Source organism: Ascidiella aspersa, chromosome 3 (genome assembly GCF_963924565.1).
Source record: "Ascidiella aspersa chromosome 3, kaAscAspe10.2, whole genome shotgun sequence".
Taxonomy (NCBI): domain Eukaryota; kingdom Metazoa; phylum Chordata; class Ascidiacea; order Phlebobranchia; family Ascidiidae; genus Ascidiella; species Ascidiella aspersa.
Window position 1 is genome coordinate 24415846 of NC_139449.1, and position 19477 is coordinate 24435322.

At 37.4% G+C, this 19477-nt stretch overlaps 2 protein-coding genes across 2 annotated transcripts; both read right to left on the reverse strand.

Moving 5' to 3' along the window:
* Positions 1 to 804: 804 nt before the first annotated feature.
* Positions 805 to 8031, reverse strand: LOC146161057 (G-protein coupled receptor GRL101-like). The gene is made up of 2 exons (XM_083385578.1): positions 7896 to 8031; positions 805 to 2807 (listed from the first exon to the last, which is right to left on the reverse strand). Exons 1-2 carry the CDS (start codon positions 7917 to 7919, stop codon positions 1236 to 1238), a joined length of 1596 nt encoding a protein of 531 aa, XP_083241704.1. The 5' UTR covers positions 7920 to 8031; the 3' UTR covers positions 805 to 1235.
* A 2855-nt stretch (positions 8032 to 10886) lies between these two features.
* On the reverse strand, positions 10887 to 17393 carry LOC146161058 (membrane-bound acylglycerophosphatidylinositol O-acyltransferase mboat7-like). The gene is made up of 8 exons (XM_083385076.1): positions 17200 to 17393; positions 15576 to 15705; positions 15335 to 15491; positions 13568 to 13754; positions 12725 to 12841; positions 11720 to 11914; positions 11417 to 11578; positions 10887 to 11067 (listed from the first exon to the last, which is right to left on the reverse strand). The coding sequence occupies exons 1-8, from the start codon at positions 17391 to 17393 to the stop codon at positions 10887 to 10889; spliced, it is 1323 nt and encodes a 440-aa protein (XP_083241202.1).
* Positions 17394 to 19477: the final 2084 nt, after the last annotated feature.

Here is a 19477-nt window from a genome sequence, read left to right on the forward strand (position 1 = left end):
TGTAAAATACAAGCTGTGACGTCACAATATAGTAAACCGCTTTCTTGACTGGTTAGGGTTCGGTTAAGGTTCAGCTTTTTTCAAAATATTCGGTTCAGTTCCAGTCGCTTCCTTAAAATGTTACAAAAAACGGTTTAGCCTCGGTTGCGGCTCGAAAAAATGGTCCAAAACTGGTTAATAAAGTTCCGGATCGGGTCCGGTTCGACTTCGTGATTAAAGCACCACATCGCAAAATACGTGACAGTAAATAAAGACTAGAAGGCAAAACAATTAGATTAGAGAGCGTCAGAACAACTAGCCTATGTCATTCGAGAAACAAACAAAATAAACAACACTTTTATTGCATATTTAAAATAAGTCTGAGTACTTAATGTAAATTTAATGCCCCCTTGCTGGACAAGATGCTGGACTTGCTGGTGCAATCGACAGCCAAACGAATACCCTTTTTGACATTGATTATGCCGAAAGCGCATGAAATGCCTGTTTTTACATAAACTCGTATAATTCCAGACCAATTTATACTCATGTTGGTCGCTTTGATGTTCTATATTATGCCCTATTGAGTTACTGATTACCGCCAACCCCCTCCACGGACCCCCTCACATGCCACTTGCATCTGCTATTGAATGGTATTCAACAACAAATTACAAAAATCACTATGGGTTATCCCCATAGATCTCCATTAAAATCAAACTAATGCCCCATTTAAAATCAAAGTAATGTAGAACAGTGCCTTTGTGGAAACAGTATTTGCGCGTCGTTCAAAACGTAAAAAATCCATAAATGCTTTATTACTGCTCAGTGTTCACCTAATTGTTAAAACACACAATCGGATGATCGTGAGGCAAACTTAGCGAAGATACTGCACAACAAATAATTATGGCGGACATGAAATTAATACACGACGAGACTAAAACAAGTTGATTAAAATATTAAGCATGAAGAATTTATGAAAGCTATCGCAAAATTAGTCCTACTTCGCCCAATCCAGACAACTCATTCATGTAGTTTTGAGACATAAAGCTTGAGACAAAGAACTTTTACATTGAAGAGAAAATATAACTAAACTTGCTCATTTAATAACGAAATTCCACTAGAATTTGCATAAATACAGTCAACTTTAACACTAAAACTTACAGTGATTAATCAATACAAATACGAGCTATTATGTGGAAAGTTTCTTTTAAGTCAGCCTTAAAACTTAAACGTAAGCGGTACGTTTTTGGTTTTGTACGCTATTGACTTTCGCGCGCATTCGACGTGCTTTCAGGTGACTTATGCTTAAAGAAATCGACAAACCGTCCCCTGACCATCTTCCAGTAGTGAAACGAGTATATGAACGGGTTCAAGGCGCTGTTTATCGGCAACAGAGCGAGGGTAATCAATGGCATTACACGCTTCCAGTCGGGGTCGAGGTGATAATCGTCTTTGTAGGTGCTCGACTTGATCATAACGAAAAGGGCTATCACACAGAGCGGGATCCAGCACAAAAAGTCAGTGGCGATCACGAACACAATGCGCATCTGAATGTCACGATTCTCCCGATTCCGAGCGTCAGTCGCGCTGCTACAACTGCTGCGAGACGAAGGTGGCGCGCTGCTGCTCGGCAAGCAGCTCCAGCACTCCAAGTTGTTGTTTCGCGACCTGGACGTGTTGCGCCATATGGCAGTGTACGCCATCAAGATATAAACAAACGAGGCAAGGTTGAACAGCACCACTGTAACGAGGGTGAAGCAGAACGAGCGGTCGGAGAAGGCAACCAGGTACTTGGCGGTGCAAACACCCTGCTGGTTGTAGTAGCCGTAGACGCTTACCCGCGTTTCGTTGATCAGGCCCAGCCTTCTTCCCACATCCTTCCAATTTGTCCGCGTCTCAGCGTCGCCGCAAATCTCGCGCAGAAACGAATGAGACTTGTCGAGGACTTGTTTCAGGTGCTGATAGGGCACAGTTTCCCGGTCGAAACAGGAGGCGTCCTTCAACTTGACCAAGTTGTCGAAACTCAGCATAAGCGCGTCGACGGGCAAAATGGGCAGCGCGGCCAAAACGATCCAGATGGTCCAGGAGGCAAAAGTTACCGAGACGGCGAGCCGAAACTGCTTTCGCTCGTCGTTAAAAGGCGACACGACGCTGACGAGACGAAACGAAGTGATGATCACAAGCATAGTGACCGACATCTGGCTGGATATGAACGAGAGAACGCCCATGACTGTGCAGGACGTGCTGGCCAGCCATTCCTCTTTCCGCTGGCGACCGTACTCGCCGTGGTTGTCCTGATGCGCCAAGCCATACATGCTGATGTAAATTCCCATCAGCAGGTCGGACACCGCCAGGTTGAGCACCAGCCAGCGGTGCACCTTTTCCGCCTTGGCCAGTTTTTTGAAGTCGCGCAGCAAGATCGGCAAACAATGAAGGATCACGCCCACGTTGCCGAAAATGGCGAAAAGCGCGAAAAACCAAATCACCCCCTGCGCAACCATCTTGTGTCCGAGTTCGAAGTCGTGCCCGTTGTCATAGTCCAGACCCTCCTGGAAGTGTTCCAAACCGCCGCAAACTGTTTCATTCATAAAGCTCACGCTGACGGCTCCATCGCCGATTTCCTTCACGCACGCCAGTACGGGCGTGAGGTCTTGCCGCACTTGGTGAACCATGGCGCAGTAGACCGAGAAGTTCTGCTTGGACGTGTTGAAGGATACCCCGTGATGCATGGGGTTGCGATCTATGTCCAAATGAAAAGTTGATGTGTTCTGGGTGGCGTTATCGCTATGGCAGAGTTTGAACTCCATCGTCCTATTATCGCTTCCTAACGTCTGTAAGAGAAAAAAAATATATGTACATTTGGACATTTTTACTTGAGGTTCTCAGTCATTTCTAAGCAATAGTAATGATATATTAACAATACCAGTGATAAGCAGAATACCGTGTCGGATTAAGGGTTAACGAGGCTGGTGGATAAGCTAAACAAGGTTCGTGCTATCCTGAGGCATGTTATTTGAGGTAAAAGGAAAATACAGGTTTTAAACCTTATTGAGGCCAGAGCTTAACCAAACTCGTGGTTACCCTCTGTGATTGCTGTACCGAAGCTAATTGCGAGTGATACTTATATCATGCGTTTTGTGCTGTTCGCCCAGCCGTTGAAAGAAACAATACATGCGCTGCATGTTTAAAAAAATCGAGACGTGACGCAGAGGAAAACCCGATTCCAACGCACCGCGGTATATGCTGTTTCGACAGCCATTTTACACAGTTTACTAAATTTGTTAACATTGTCAATAAACACGGAAACAGGTTGATAACTAAAGCTTAATTAACGTTTCAAATAGATCATACTATTATGCGGCTTAATGCTAATTTGTTGATTCATCCGAACGCTATTAATACAAAGCAACTAGAATAGCTCTTATACGTGTGTACCGGGTTTATTGCCTTTTTTGCTGTTTTACCACATCTATTGGAACATAATAAAATCCTTTTTTTAGTGAATAATAATACTTTTTCGTGTGTCGTTGATGTAAAACACTGGTGCCAATGGGCGGTCCACAATTTTAATTAACTTTTGTCTTCTGCTACATTCCTTTATTACTATTAATTTCTTCTACTCCTTTATTGCATTACTATTATTTTTATTAGTTTCTTCTACTCCTTTATTACATTAACCCGGCTGAAAGGGTGTTCTATACTGAACGAAGATATAGAAAACTGAAAAAAATATAACAGCATCGTGCGAAATATATTGTTGTACTGATGCTTTGCTGCTACGCTGGTGCTTGTTGGCAGTTAACAATATTCATTATACGCTTGAAACATGCCAAACCAGTAAAAAATCTACCGCTTAGCATTGTGGTTGGCCCCAGGGTCTTTTTGCATGACTGAAGCGCTATTCAACTGTTTCGGTTATGTTATAATGCAAAACAAACCCTAGTATTTTCGACCTTTTGAAGCTGACATGCTTTTATGGAGACTAATTGAGTAAATCGATTACAACAAGTTACGCAAGTCGCAGTTCTTTTTTTCGTATTGTTTAAATTTAAATGCAGGCCCGCACAGCTCAAAATGCTGTAAAGTGCGCAAAAAGCAAAAAAATCGCGAGAGGCATTCTGTTGCATGACAATTTGTCTAGAATGACGTTAAAAAGTTACGTTATAACATAACGTCATAACAAAATAAATCTAAAAACACCTGTAGTTTTGCAACTCATGCGCCAATATGCAAATAAAATTAGTCTAATCGCGGCAATCGCAAGAAATGCGCTTATTTTTGGTTTAAAGTGACAAAACTTTCGATTTAAAAGGTGGTGCATTAGACCAGGGTTTCCAAACTTTTTTGGCATTTGCTTGGTTTAAAATTGGAGTCCACACGTTGTTATTCAAATTGAAAAGTGTAATAAAACCACTTTGTGAAAACGCGATAACCTTAATGGTTAATCTAGTTCAGTGTTTGTTAACCTATCTAAGTCCGGGCGCACCTGGCGAGCGAAGCGAGTGCGATTTTTTGGGGGGTATACCAGCATTTCTTTCAAATTTCTTGCAAGTTTTTATTACATTTTGAAAATAAAAATTAAAAATGTATGTCCAATAATTTTGAATACGTTTTCCGTTTGTACGCGACGCACTTTGGCACTTGGCAGTCAGTCTTCCACAGCGCAAGAAGCGCTAATCTAGTTCGAATGACAGCATCATAACGTAAACAAACTTGATGTATAACGATCGTTAACGCAAAGCGAAAACATTTTTCGCACTTACGTAGTTAAAATAGTCAAAAAGTATGTGAAATGGACTGGTGTCTAGTTTGGCAAAAGAGGCTGCGGGTCGGATAAATTACATTCGGGCCGTAGGTTGTCGACCCCTGCTGTACAACGTATAACTTTTTATTTTCTTGACATAACGCCACGGATCACCTGTGTAGTCGTCGCGGACCACCAGTGGTTCGCGGACCACAGTTTGGGAAACCCTGCATTAGACACATAAGATATTCGCATATTGCATGAAATACCATCATTTATAATCTCATTTAACAGAAATTATATGGATAAAACCATAGTAAAAACAACAAAATGTATTTACGGACTGAAATTTAGCAATAAATTTAGGATGTGGACTTTGGCCTGGTGACCCCCTATATAATGTCTGGATCCGCCTTTGATTGTGACCATGATTTTACAAACTCACTGTTCCACTCCAGCTACTCTTGTGCGCAAAAAAGTCTGTACACGTCAAACACTCTATGCGACTCTTTATTAAACCACTGATTTTTTAATGCGACTCGCGAGCTAAAACGTTTGCCCACCCTTGGATTCATCTATTTCACTAAACCTATTTTATAGGCCTACAGTGACTTCAACTAATATACGCATAACTAAACTATGCGCATTGTTGCCTTCACCAATCATTGCAAATTATGTATGACTATATGTAATTCACATTTAAGTCCGCACTGATTCAAAATAGAAGCAATTTAAACCGAAATATGTTATTAAATCGTGGGTCGCCGTTTAGCCGCATAGTAAAAAGGTTGGGCGGACCACTCTATGTTTTAAACGTATACGATCTAACCACATAATCAACAACTCAAGCATTACATATTAGTGTTCCTCTGATTACGCTAATGCAACACATGTGGAAAGATGCAATATACAAAATATTTTTTTTGTGGTAAAGCCAAACCCAGCCTATAATTTACCAATAGTTAAACAAACTCAAAGTAAAACAAATACCATAGATGTTCGATAAAACCGGATCCTTCGCCCTTTATAATGCTTAGTTTAAACTAAACTGGATACTCTTGGATACAATAATTAAAAGCGTTATTTTTTTAAATATAATAAAACACAGTTTTTCGGATAATAAAGTGGTATTAAATACAGTTTACTGTACAACAAAACTAAATTTCGTTACTGAATAGCTAGGAGCTCTAACTATATCTTTCGTGAAAGTACAATACACAATTAAAACGATAGCGGAAAACTGAAAAGGTTATCGGTGATTGATACAACCTTGGATTGCATTATCATTTAATAAATGATGCACTAACAAATACAACGTATCATCACCGTCATAATCGCTTTCATGTAATTGCCTTTATAATTCCAGGTAAAAAGCTGAAGCGACATTGATTATGCATCTGCTCGTTGTGCATTTTGTCTGCGCCTGCCATTTAATTATGCATAGTTAAGGCGCACCAACTGGCCGAATGCATTGATCCCCAACGCAAGGTCTAACTGATATGAAAACTCCATATTTGGTTTATATAAGACCGAAATGATTTTTCGTCTAATATATGACCGAAATTGAGTTTAACGACAGGAGTGATAATTTCGTGGAACAGTCTTTGTACCTACAGCTGCTATATTTTTAAGTAAATTACCTTCAGTCGTAAAATTTGCGATAAACCTGCATGGTTTCACTTTACGCCCATATAACTAACTGACTCAGTTTGTCTGGCGTTGAAATAAATGGGAGTTTTGCAATTAAACTGTAAATCATAGTCACTATAATTGCTACAATTAAGCGTATTAATAATTCTGAACTACCATCCGATATGGTTTTCTACAATATTATGTTGGTCAGCCTTACTATCTTTAACTTAAACAAAAAATGCAATCCATACGTTTTCACTTGAAGCATTTTTAAGTCGCACCACGCAAACAAAATCTAACACCTATTTTCCACATACACAGTTTAATTACTCATTCATAACAAACAAATAGTTATTAAATCATACGCTTGATTCCCAATGGAATGCAGTTAGCACCATAATGATTTAGGCCAGGGCTTGGATTTCCGCCATTGCAAAATATGCGTCATGAATATAGTCAGTTTAATCATATTGCAAAAGGAATACACCATGTATTAATCATGGCATGCCTTTAACTTTAACTATCTATTTAACAAAATATTGCGCCTATTTAACACATACAGTATTATTAATTATTATCATTATATTACTTTTGTTCTTAAGAATTGTTTTATTATCAGTGCAAGAATTTCCAGGATGTACGTAAAACAGTCATGAAGAATGTCTATTTTTATAAACCTAACCACACAAGGGGCGGAACCAGTAAAGGTTGGCACCACGTTTTTTCAACTCTAACCACTGTTTTATGACGTAACTTTCTAAAGTGTTCTCGCTAACAAAACCGTGGATCCACCCATCGTATATAGCCTGCCACATTATCACCAAAATGGGGTGCGTTTTCTGAAATACATAATAGGACTACTACTATAAACGAGGTAAAATAATACTTTGTCACATGCTGTGACCAAGGTTTAAAAGTCCGATTTGCTCAGTTTAAATTTGTGCAGTACGTAAAATTCGAAGTAACGCTGATTGAAAGACAATTGCCGACATTTTTCTACCTCTTTAACTAACTGTGGTGTTCCTAAGGATCTCATCAATCACTTAAATTGGATCAATTTTAGTAAATGGATCTTTTATAGGGTAACTAAACAGACAAAGCATACTTGGACTGTTACGCTACACATTTAGGTGGTTTGAGAATTCAGCCTTACTTGCACTGACGCCTAAACGTTTCCAATAAATAATAGTGCAGGTACCTGCTGGCGATTTATAATGAGTTTCCAAAGAACCAATTGTGTAGTCACAGCAGCTTGACGCTATTGTAAGGACTTCGGCCATTATGACCTTTTTCAATTATGAATTGGGCCATTGTCATGGCAAGATTGGAACGCTTTACGTAATAAATGAATAAAGTTGATACAGGTTTTTTTTTAAATAAATAATGCAGTACCAAATATAAATAACCTTTCTAACTTTCAATATAAAGTTTTGTTTAAACAGAATAAATGTTAGGTCAAATTATCAAGTTTAAGAACTCCTGCTTTAAATAGAGTAGTTTGTAAATTTAATGTCGTAGTGTTAAATAATATGTTTTTATTTACCTTTCCGTCAAGCCATAACACCATGAAACGTCAGTTTTGAACGTCAAAATGATAAAAAACGACTTTGTCACTTAGGCAAATCGTACCTTTCCGGTTTAATAATGCTATAATGTAAACCGTACAGACTCTGCACAAATAAAAACACTATTTATGTTTAAGTTGGCAATATGGATATTTATTAGGTTGTTATTATTATTATGATTTTAATTGTAGTGTTACCACATAAAGTACACATCGGAAAGCATCCCATAACCGCCTCAGGCAGTAATGTCTTAGGTTTTAGCGATCGTACCTGCACAAGTGCACAACGTTGGATATGAAAAACACGAGGCGGTAAATACCCTATCGTTCGGCGATTCGGCCTAAATACCTTTTTAAATGATAGCTACCCAGTTGTAAATACGCTGAAAAAAGAATCAAATATGGTAACTTCTCACCCTATTTTAAATGAAATGCTGTATCTTAATTAACTTTTAAGTATGCAAGCATGTGATGCAATCTTCTTGCGCTGGTTCATCTGTCACCGAACTACGACCCGCGGGTTGTGGGGTAATTCTTCTGTCCGCTAACTGTTGCCTTTAATGAGGTTAATTGCTCTTATTAATAGTTTTTAACGAAAGTATAGTTCGGATAAAAATTTAACAACTCAAGTGACAAAAAAGAGTTTTAGCCACAATTTTGGTGAACACAAGGACTACCCGGCAACTCATGCGAAACAACTGGGGATAATGACTGTTTTAATTACTCGTTATCGTACTCCAAATGGACACTACTTTCACTATATGTCAAAGGTTATGATGAGTGGCGCTTTGGACCACAACACGCTGGATGCCATTACGTATTCGTCCAATTATAAGGGATGCAAAAATCGTTTTAATCCCCAGATTAAACAGAAAATCTGTGTCGAGGGACTTAGTGCCCACGAACTGCGGTTCGCACGTGCCCATAATGATTAGTCTTGCAACAATTTACACTGGGCGGAAATCGATAAAGCTTTGCATCCAGGTTTATTTGTACCGTGAAGACCAAAAAATAAGCCCATGGCTCTTTGATAACGTTATAGTTTACCGCTAATAAAAATCATAAGGATACAAGCTTTTTTGTTATGCTTTTGAAAAATGTTTTGATTTTGAGAACTTCGAACTATACCACAGTTTGGAATAACGTGTTATATTGGGATTCCTTATGCGTATGAAGAATTGTATTGTTGCTTTCAAGAAAAAATTTAAACTAAAAAAACCGACATGTCCAGTTCTAATTTGAATTGAATTTGGGAAATATATTTTCATATTTAACACGAAAAACGTGTTTAGTTGTTCAGTAAATTACGTTTAGTCCGTAAGTGTTTACCTAATCAAGGGAAATGTTTTTTAAACAATGATACTTATATATTTGCTAATGTAGTATAGGAACGGGCAAAATGAACGAATGGATAAAAATATTCTTGAACTACGAACACAACTCAAACAAGCACGATGCTTAGAAATAAGCACATACGTTTTTTTCTAAGCCCCAGTTACTAGAAAATAAGCACGAATCGTAGAAATACGCACGATATGGCATCACTTTTTATATGGGTTACTGATACGATTTTAACAAAAAAGTATCATGTGTGCGAAATAGCATTATATATAAGTAGTTTTGCTAATACGAATAAGCGTTCGCCGCCGGCACTAACCCCAAATCAGTAGTAGGCCTACTTAAATTGTGATGTGCCGTTAACGCTCAGCTGTTTTGGCACTGGATTGTTTGCCCATTTTATGGGTTAGAAAAGGGTAACGGAAGTAGGGTAGAGTTGAGATTATTAGGGGAGACAGTGATTAACTTGGGCGTGTAGTTTGGAGTTAGTTAAAAGTTTGTATATATCCTGTTCTGGACAATTAGGTCTTATTTCGAATTTCAAATTAGTCCTAGTTTTCTCTTATTACAAACGTTTTACTCCGACGATGATGTTGTTCTAATTTTGGCCTTAAGGCTGCAGTCCGTAAGTTTAAGTGAGACCAAAGTTGATTGTTGAAACTGAAGAAAGACCGTGGTTTCGTTATACACTGATCACCGCGTTTTTACACTATGTGCAGTTGATTTTTAATTTCAGGTTATTTGCAGCTTTACATTCCAGTCGTTTGCATGGTAAACTAGATTACAGAGAAATACGACTTATGACTTTAACCATACATGCAGCCCTACAAGGCATTGGCGTAATTGTTCCTGAATTGGCTGTTGTTGACGTAAATGGTCCTGAATTGGCTGTATCAGTCCACTGTGCCAAAACAATTTTAATATTCTAAATACTACGCGTCTTTGGCCGTTTTGCAAAACTATAATGGCCCATACAAATAACGGCTCCCGTCAGACCTTATCGGACTATCTATTAGAAAACTCTAAAAAGGCTCATTCTGTGTTTTCTCTAGGGCAAGAATTAACAATGATTTCATGCATTGACTCATTTACAGCTAACTCTCCTTTAAATCTGCATAAAATAATTTAGCTTTGCGCGAACTGGTACATAGCTGAAAAGCGAAAATTTAACAAATATTCCACTACATTTACAAACTCTGCTTACAGCACTTTACAAACCTGCTGTACACTCCATGTGCACCTGACCGTAACAGAGCAGTCTTTTGAATAGGTGCGATTGTGGAAAAGCTAACCACAATTCGCCGTTGAGGGATGCTTTTTAGGTTCTTACAGAGTTCAACGAAAAATCTCGCAAACTAGATAACCATATTTTCTTATATAGCTATGCTTGATTGTCGCAAAAGCTTCTAAGTGCCTAAATACAGCAAACATTATGTCTTGTGATATTATCCCATACGTAAATCAAATTAAACTTGTAAAATAAAAGCGTTAGACACGTAAAATATAACAAAACTGGATTTTAATCTTTTCAAGGTACAGCCGACGTAACCGACTGACAAACGAACTTATACAAATGCACAAAGTGCTTTGAAGCACATCGATCTGTCCAGTTGTAATCACGGCTGCTTAATGTCAAGTGCTGGGCGCTGTAAACGACATCGATGCAAGCTTGCATAGCGAAAGCATCACGAACGGTAGGAGAATAAGCAAGAAGTGAGTTTGATGGAAGAGTTTGACCATCAGGCTGACGTCTAACAGGGTGTAGGCCACGACCAAAAAGGCAATAACGAATGTTTTGAACATCCAGTGACACCTGGAAGCACCATAAATAAAACTTAACTACGTTGCTTTTTGTTTGTTAATTGTACAAATAAATCGCTCTCGCATTATACATAGCTCAAAACAAAACAGGGGAAATTACAATTAAATTTCAGTTCAGGTATATTACGACGTTACGCATTAACCTAATAGGGCTAAGCAGCAGTTTACCAATATTTGAAAGGTTATCGCGCTGGAGAATCGCGAATAACTATTTTTTCGGGACAAATGTAAAAGGGTTTACGACAATTTATTTGCCAAACTGCAGTTAAACGAAACGGGGTTCAAGTTGTTGAACTATTGTACACCAAGAACGACGGGAAGAAAAATCGTTTAACACTTACACCACGTAGAGTTGAGCGATCCAATTTCCGTTGAGCTGGTTGCCCAGCAGGCGCCTACAGTATTTGTCCATTGGTACTATCAACGCTGTTGGTATCGCCACAGCGATGTAGGTCAGCTCGATGCCGTGCCAAATCGCGCTCACCAAAAACACCAAACCCATCCTAAACAGTTTTGGAAATACATTATTTTGTTTGTCGAACTATGCTGGACAATAAAAACACAAAGCATGACTGACTTTTCTGTTTCAGTTACTACCGAATATACGTAAAGAATGTTATTACGTCAGGCAACACGTCACCCACCTTGCCGACCTCATGGTTTTCGGGATTACCTCAGCCTTGTATACGAAGCTCACCAGCCACCACTGTACGGTGCGGTTCCAATCTTGAAAGGTAGTGCTGTACCAGGGAGTTCCAAGGAAGTGCGCAATGTTCATTGTTCTCAGTGTGTTGCCGTCACACTCTGGCTCCTTGGCGGCGTCATCGGTGCGGTGCGAGCTTCAAATTGCAATTCGATTAAAAATTCGCTTTACCTTGGCTGCCGCCTTCGCGCAATTAAAGACGACCGGGATGTCGCTAAAATAGAGCAACTTGACAAAATATTATTGACTGTTAGAGCAGCGAAGTATGCGATGCTATATATGTATACAGTTTTGTTGACTGGATTACGAACATTCGACTAACATGGTTCTGAAAAAATATATATTTAACCGGTCAAAAAAAAGCGAACAATGAGATATTTCTTAACAATTACTCTGAGTATGGGTATCGTAAAACTCATGCGACTTATGTCCTAGTCAAGTCATTTGTGAAATAACTTAAATCCAAATTAAGTCTTTTTAAATAATAACAAGTCGAATCCCAGTAAAGTCAGTTTAACAAGTCAATTCCTAGTCAAGACCGCCCTACCAAAATTGACCGCAAGTATTACAATTAGTAAACTTGTTCAATGATGTGCAATAATTCAACTTATTAACAACGAAAACGCAACACATAGCAAGTAAATTGTGTATGTGCCAAAATTAGAATAAATAAGACAATTTAATAAATTATTTCTTAATTGAAACACTTTCTCAACTGAAGTGATTTGATCAAGTCATCAATTTAAAAACAAATTTAAGTCAAGTAAGAAAACAGTGATTTAAGTTTCAAGTCATTACAACACTGGTGATTTCAACCTTTTTCTAAGTAAACTTATCAAAAATAAACTATAGATAAACAACCGGAGTTAAAAGTCCTAACACAATAGCAAATTTTTTCCAAGGGACCTGTAAAAATTAATAATTGTATATAGACAAAAAAACATACCTATCATGGTGCTTGGCCACTGGTCCCTGACCAGGGTTGGACTTACACTCAACTGGATAGACGCCAAGTCCAAAAAACAGACCAGTTGTATCACTGAAAAGCCAAACGGATGTATACCTGCACACATGATGTGTTGCGATCAAGTGAAGGTAGAATAGCCTGTGTGGAGGAGAAAGGAGTTAAGCGGTCATTTCAGTGGCTTGGGTAAAAATGCGGTGGCCATTGGGGCATTGCTCCTAAAAATATTTTTCCACAACTTCCACTATATAAAGGCAAACATTTTTCGCGCTTCGATTGAACTTTTTCCCTTTCTAGTATGTTTTGGACCGTTTTAGGGAAGCCTTTTCAGCCCAAGGGAGCCATGAAAAATAAACACTGGTACGATGGGCCTTGTTAGCTCATAAACTCTACAGCAGTGATTCTCAAGTGGGTAACCTTTTGTTATTTAAAAAAATAACTTATTTGTATCTCCCTTGCACTATTTTTTGGCTTGCTTTTGTGATTGCTTTTATGCTGTCCTACAATATACTTCAAACAACCGCATGTAGAGTTAAGTTGTCTCTACCCCAAGGAAAAGCACAATGCAAATGTCGCAAATCTTTATAAGGTTCGTCAGATGTACTGTATCGCAGAGGTCGGCAACCCCTGCCACGCGTGCACCAAAGAAATTAGTTCCATATAGTTTATTTTAGCTATATTTTTATAAAATTAAAGATCTAGTATGTCATTAAATTAAATATTTTTAAATATTTAGTTTCGAGTGTGGGCAAATTTTATATATACCAACACTTTTGCGTCTAGAACAAAATTAGCAATCTAGGTCTCGGCGTTTCGAATTCTTACCAGATATACCAAGCATCGTTTTGTATGTCATTTCTCCTGAAATAGTTTATGTCAAAGAAATGTGATGTAGCTAAAAAGATCGACATGAAGGTAATAATCTTTGACAATTGCCAATTCAGCAGAGTTTTTGTAGGCTTGTAAGGTTTTTCGATCATGTCGCTGTACGTTCGATATTTATAGATTGGCCCTGTTAACAAAAATAAATCGAATATTATAACAATAAATCAAAGAAAAGTGTAGGTTTGTAAAGAATTAACACTAAAAGATGACAAGAGGATCATCCATACTACTCCATAGCTTGACATCGGCTACTCATCTTGCGTACCGCTAACCTTTGAAGTGTCAAATGCGAACCTCAACTATGATTGTACACTGTAATGTCCAATTCAATCTCAATAAATGACTAAGTACTAGAGCAACAAAGAAGCATACATATCCACAAGCTGATTAAAAAAACAATCGCCCTGTTCCTTTAAGGTTTTCAAACTGGGGTAAGCTACGTGAAAGAGAGTTCGGGGGTACGAGAGCAAGGTCATTTTACTGGTACGAACTTTATGTGACGAGCGAGCAAATATGTTAAGCCAACTTATTGCAGCGTTTAAGATAAAACCAAGCTTGGAACGGTGATTTGCTGTTGGACAAACCAGTGCCATTAAACTGCTGACATATGTAGCAAACTATCTCACAAACATAATTAAATCTCACAAACATAACGTCTAAAATATATCTATACTAAGTTTTTACTTTTATTACAGATAGACAAAATTCATTATTTTTAATTCATTATTTTTAACAAGTAAAGAATTAATTAATTACAGAATTTTAAATATTACTTACTTAAGAATTTTTCCATTTAATTGACATTTTTAAGTAATTTGCTTTAAGAAAATAATGTTTTAGTTTTGAATCTACATTACGTTTGCTAGTATCGAGTAAAATATAACGCGTCGTTTAGTTACGCAATCGTTAATTGCTGAACACGAACCATTTTTTTAACAGGCACTGTCACACCATCGTAATTTGCTAATATCAAGGGGATCTAAGTTTTTTTAATGAAATATGCAGCAAAAATCCGGTTTAATCGCGTAAAATGCAAACAAAATGCATTTCATTTGAAAAATTGTACATTTACATTTAAATTAGTTAGCTGTTAGCACAAATTAGTTAGCTGTTAGCACAAGAGCGTTCTTCACTAAAACAAGGAAATTTTAGCTAGGCAAAACTCAGCATGAAATTAAAGGCGTTTCAAAAATGGGACGCTGCTTTGGAGAATATACCATTTCAATTGATTGATATGATGCTTATAGGTTTAATACTTTGTAATTGGTGCGAAGTTATTTAAAATTTAAAAAAACAATTGGTCCATTGGTTTGTGATTCAATAGATGTGTATTTTAACAATTTCGATGTTTTTTAGTTGTCATTTACCACTAAACAAGTTTGGTTACCCCTAGTAGCAATAATAAAAAAATATTTAACCGCATTATTTCATTAGACTAAAGAAAAATGTCAAGGCTTATTTCGTACAAACCTTTGCTAAAACTATAGTTGAGTAGCCCTGGTCTAGGATTTTCGATCGTCGGTTTTATAATACAACTTAAATATTATAAGTTTTAAGTTCGAACCTATACTCATAATAATTGTTATACTTTACCGTTAAAATAGCGGCACGAAATCCAACTGGGTGATTTTGAGCTGTTTCGGCTGTCAGACTAGTTTAACAACAAAACTATACTGAGCGAAATACTTTACGAATTACGAAAGTCACCTGTTACTAGTCCAACGCAACAAGTCATGTAGCAGGCAATGTCAAGCACACTTGGCTCTTTTTCCAGTTTCAGAACTCCAAACGTGCATTTGCTTGGTTCCTCGCTTTCCTTACTTTTTGTTCTAAATTCTGCAACCTCATAAGCAAGAATGACAACCTGCGTCAACCAATAGACGTCACTATAAGAGTAATATAATTTCCTTTAACTGCTTTGTTTTATTTCAGACTCGACATCACATACCTTCATTGTAGTAGTAAATATGAGGCAGCCAATAAGCATGTTTGTTGGATCGTTGGTGCGAAGTCCATAATAGGATAAAATATTAAACACAACTTGGAAAGCAGCTACGAACCCAAATGCAAACCGCGGCCTGTTAAAAAATAAAAACAATTGATGCCACGATGATCTTCATAACTTAAATGAAAGTTTTTTAGAGAGACGTCGACATCTTATACAAAATTTTGACAGTGTAAGGTTTGATGCATCCACACTTTTGATACTAAATATTTTTAAACAAAATTCTTATATTGGTGATCAGGAAGTCGGAGTCGTAGTAAAACTCAGGTCTCGACGGAGTCGGTTTATTTAGCTGGGGTAGGACTATCCGAGTCCCGAGTCGAACGTGCAAGGTTTCGAAACCACAGTTATTGGACAACACTATGAATGGATTACCGTATATCAAACTTTTCTTATACGTAAAAGGGTGTAATACAAACTATAGAGTCGAGCCGGAATAGGGAACAGCCGGAGAAATTTGGCCGGAGTAGGACTCGGCGTCCTTGCTAGGAAATATGAAAAAACTTGTCGAGTTAAAAACACGATAGGGTTTGGTGTTTGATTATAAACTTTACCACGCGCAACTCGTGAACAATTAGGAAACATATACATCAGTCTCAAGTTTTTTTGCGGTGATGCTTTGGCAACGCAATTCTCCCTCGATTTTTTGCAAGCTTAAAGTGAACAAAAGACAATATAAAAATAGCATAAATAATTTTAAATTAATCAATATTAGCCTTATCTTCGTATTGTTTCCGCAGCTATTTCCTAAATTTTGTATAAAACCTGGCTCAGAACTAGTCCATACATCGGCATGTACGATTGGAAAAAGATGGAATGACCAAATTACGCAATGCTCGCGGATCACAGACAACGATGTTGTGGGTCTCAAGTTGTCTGAAAGATCTTGGTGTAGCACACAGTGTTTCTCAACCTTTCATGAATGTTTAGCCCCTACTATAAGCAGATTTTTTTCGCTTTGTGGCTTTCTTGTTCATGTTTCGTTTAACTGCCTAATAATTAAAATTTGACAGACTCGTTGCCATGAATGATGGCTCCGCAGCCCCCAACGCGGCCGAAAACCACGGCTGAGAAACCCTGCTCTAGCATATAAATTTTGCTGCACTAAAATATATTTTTCAAGTTGTCCACTTTAACTATGAATTCAAAAAATGAGCCGTAGTTGTTACTCACCAGGGTCAAATCCAGCGCAATAAACCAGGCCACGGATCCTTAACCTATATTTTTTTGTTTTAAGAAAATATATCCAACCCCAAAACGCCATTCATACTATATGGCGTGTTACGCTGTGTAAACTTACAAACTCGGTTATCTCGAGTTTTAGGCGAATTTGTATTACGAGTTCGTGTAAAGCACCCTTTTAAATTGAAAGTTTTATCTTAACGAAACAATAGCATTTCGTCGCGCTAGCGGCATTAGACCGGATTCAGCTGGAACTTACACACGAGTTCGCTCGAGAACATGTTGATTGACGCCTCGCCAAGAATTAACTTTGTGACGTCATTCCTAAAAAATTTCATGGCTCTCTACCCCAAACAAAAATACTGGATTATTCCCTGTTACTTACCCTACAGAGCTTTTGATGAGAAAAATTCCGCCGACCAGCAAAGCAACAAAAAAGAGCGCATCGAATTTGCCGAAGAACACAATCAGAATTGTTCCAATGATGGACGTCGACGCTTGAACGTATTTTTTTATCTCAAGTAATCTGTAGACGATTCCAACGGCAAAACTGCCGAATATACTCACCGCCATGTCCATTATGAATCGCGACTATAGATTAAAGCGGTCCACACTTTACGCTGACTGCCCAAAACTGTAGCCTGAACAAAATTTACTGCCTTTACGAACAGCTTACAGGCGTGATTCAACCAGTATTTTGAACATATGAGTCAAGTCGGCTTCTCAATGTTTAGCAGTATATAGCCTATAGTAGGCCAGCAAACTAACCGCATCACAACAGCCTGTTTTAATATTACGCAGTATGGCTTCCGTTTAGCGAAGCCTTTCCTTCCGACAGTAAATACCCGTATGCTCATCGTAAACAGCATACAAATTTCGCCGACTGAACTGCAGCAAATGAAGCATTCTATAGTCAAAAAGGCACGAAATTATTTGCTCGTACACCAAGCTTACATTTCCGCATTGCGATACAAATAAGGACTCGATAAGTTTTTAGCTATGCTTAAAATACAACGTTCCCACAAACAAAATTTAGGCTTTGGTAAACTGTATAGTTCTACGAACTCTTCGCTTGTATTATTTACCAAGGTTTTCCAAATTACCACAAAGGATTTTTTTACGTTTTTGCTGTTGGCTTGCATTTTGAGTTTTAATCCGGTTGAAGCCTTTTAGATACTGTAAAGGTAAAAATGCCTGAACTTTATTTTTCAGACAAATCTGTCAATGTTTAAGGTAGGTGTCCAAATAAGTCACTTAATTGACAAACGTGACTCATTTTATCAAAGCTTCGTTAATGGTACCTTATTTTCGTTTTTACCAACCCATGCGCTTTAACTTTAAAACTTTTTTCTGTTACAAAATGCCGAGCATCTTATACACTCTATTCATGCTACAATTGTACAACGCTGAGTTTAACTTTAAACTGGCAAACTAAGGACCGGAAGGTGTCGATTTTATTTTATATCTGCTCTTGCGTAATTTATGAACTGCATGAATTTAACTTGTGTTAAACTGCTTAGTTCAATCGATGAAACTGCCTTCAGGGACTGGAAAATATTTCCCAAAAACAATTCCTCAGTTGTGGAACAAAATAGTTTAAAAATGTTTTTCCAAGACGTTTTTAAAGGGCCTTATAAGGTATTGTTGATTCAGTTTTGTTGTTTTAAATACGGACGTTTTAGTGACCTTGCATCCAGTGTTGTAATTACTAAGACAATAACTTAAGTCACTGTTTGTAAAAGACTTGACTTTCATTAGTTTTTTGAGCAAAACTACTTGCAATGACTTAATTTTTTTGAATAAATGACTTAGCTTTGACTGTGTCATTATGTCAATTGTCTTGGTTTTAGATTAAGTGCCTATAAATTTAACAATTTTTTACCAAATTGGCTAATTAATTTTCATATTTACACATAAAACAATTTGATTGCTTGATGTTGTGCTTTTGTTATTTTTTAATTAAGTTTTTGCTAAAAATCAGACGAGTTGAACTAGTTTAAAAATTGTTTTTTGCTGGTATAATTTGTAGTCTGATATAGTTTTGAGACGCATTCGTTACGCGAGTTTTCAATTAGGTCTCATCGCAACATCATAAATGAAAGTTTTTACAACATTAACAATAGATTCTAAATGTATTTTTCGCTTTAAGCGGTTTCATGACATCTTTGTAACATATGGATTTTGTATTAAATACAAGACCTCTCCAGCCTAAAACAAAATAAACGAACTTCGTGGCGTTCTTAATGTCACTTCTTAATGTCCCGTTTAGATAAGGTTTTATGCATATTCTAAAATAAATCATGATTCCGCGCATGTATCCTGGTGTGCATAGTTCATATAGTTTCTGCGTGCTTTAAGGCTAAGATGTTTCAACGTGAGAATCGTTTATAGAAAATTTTGGTGATCACATCCAGGACTCATGTCACTTCAATTTATTTCGGTCGAAGTAGAACTTTCACCCATCTTCTATGTAGCGTTGACTAATAAAATCAATATTTTTTATACATCAGAATGGTCTTGTGTCTTGCTTCTTTCCGCGGCTCCTTTGTATTGTTTACAATCTCCCGAGCTGATTTTAAATACACTAAAAAATTTTTTTTTATATAAATTAAATATATTTGCCTTGTTTTTTATACCGTTTGTCCACTTAAATCTTGTTGTGT

Bases quoted from the DNA above. Each gene is read 5' to 3' on its own strand.
- LOC146161058 (XM_083385076.1), bottom strand. From the start codon at position 17,393: ATGGACATGGCGGTGAGTATATTCGGCAGTTTTGCCGTTGGAATCGTC. The intron at 15,492-15,575 runs GTATGTGATGTC...TGGTTGACGCAG, and splicing joins TATTTACTACTACAATGAAG to GTTGTCATTCTTGCTTATGA. The intron at 11,915-12,724 runs GTATGTTTTTTT...TGCAATTTGAAG, and splicing joins GTGGCCAAGCACCATGATAG to CTCGCACCGCACCGATGACG.
- LOC146161057 (XM_083385578.1), bottom strand. From the start codon at position 7,919: ATGGTGTTATGGCTTGACGGAAAG. The intron at 2,808-7,895 runs GTAAATAAAAAC...TTTCTCTTACAG, and splicing joins TGTTATGGCTTGACGGAAAG to ACGTTAGGAAGCGATAATAG.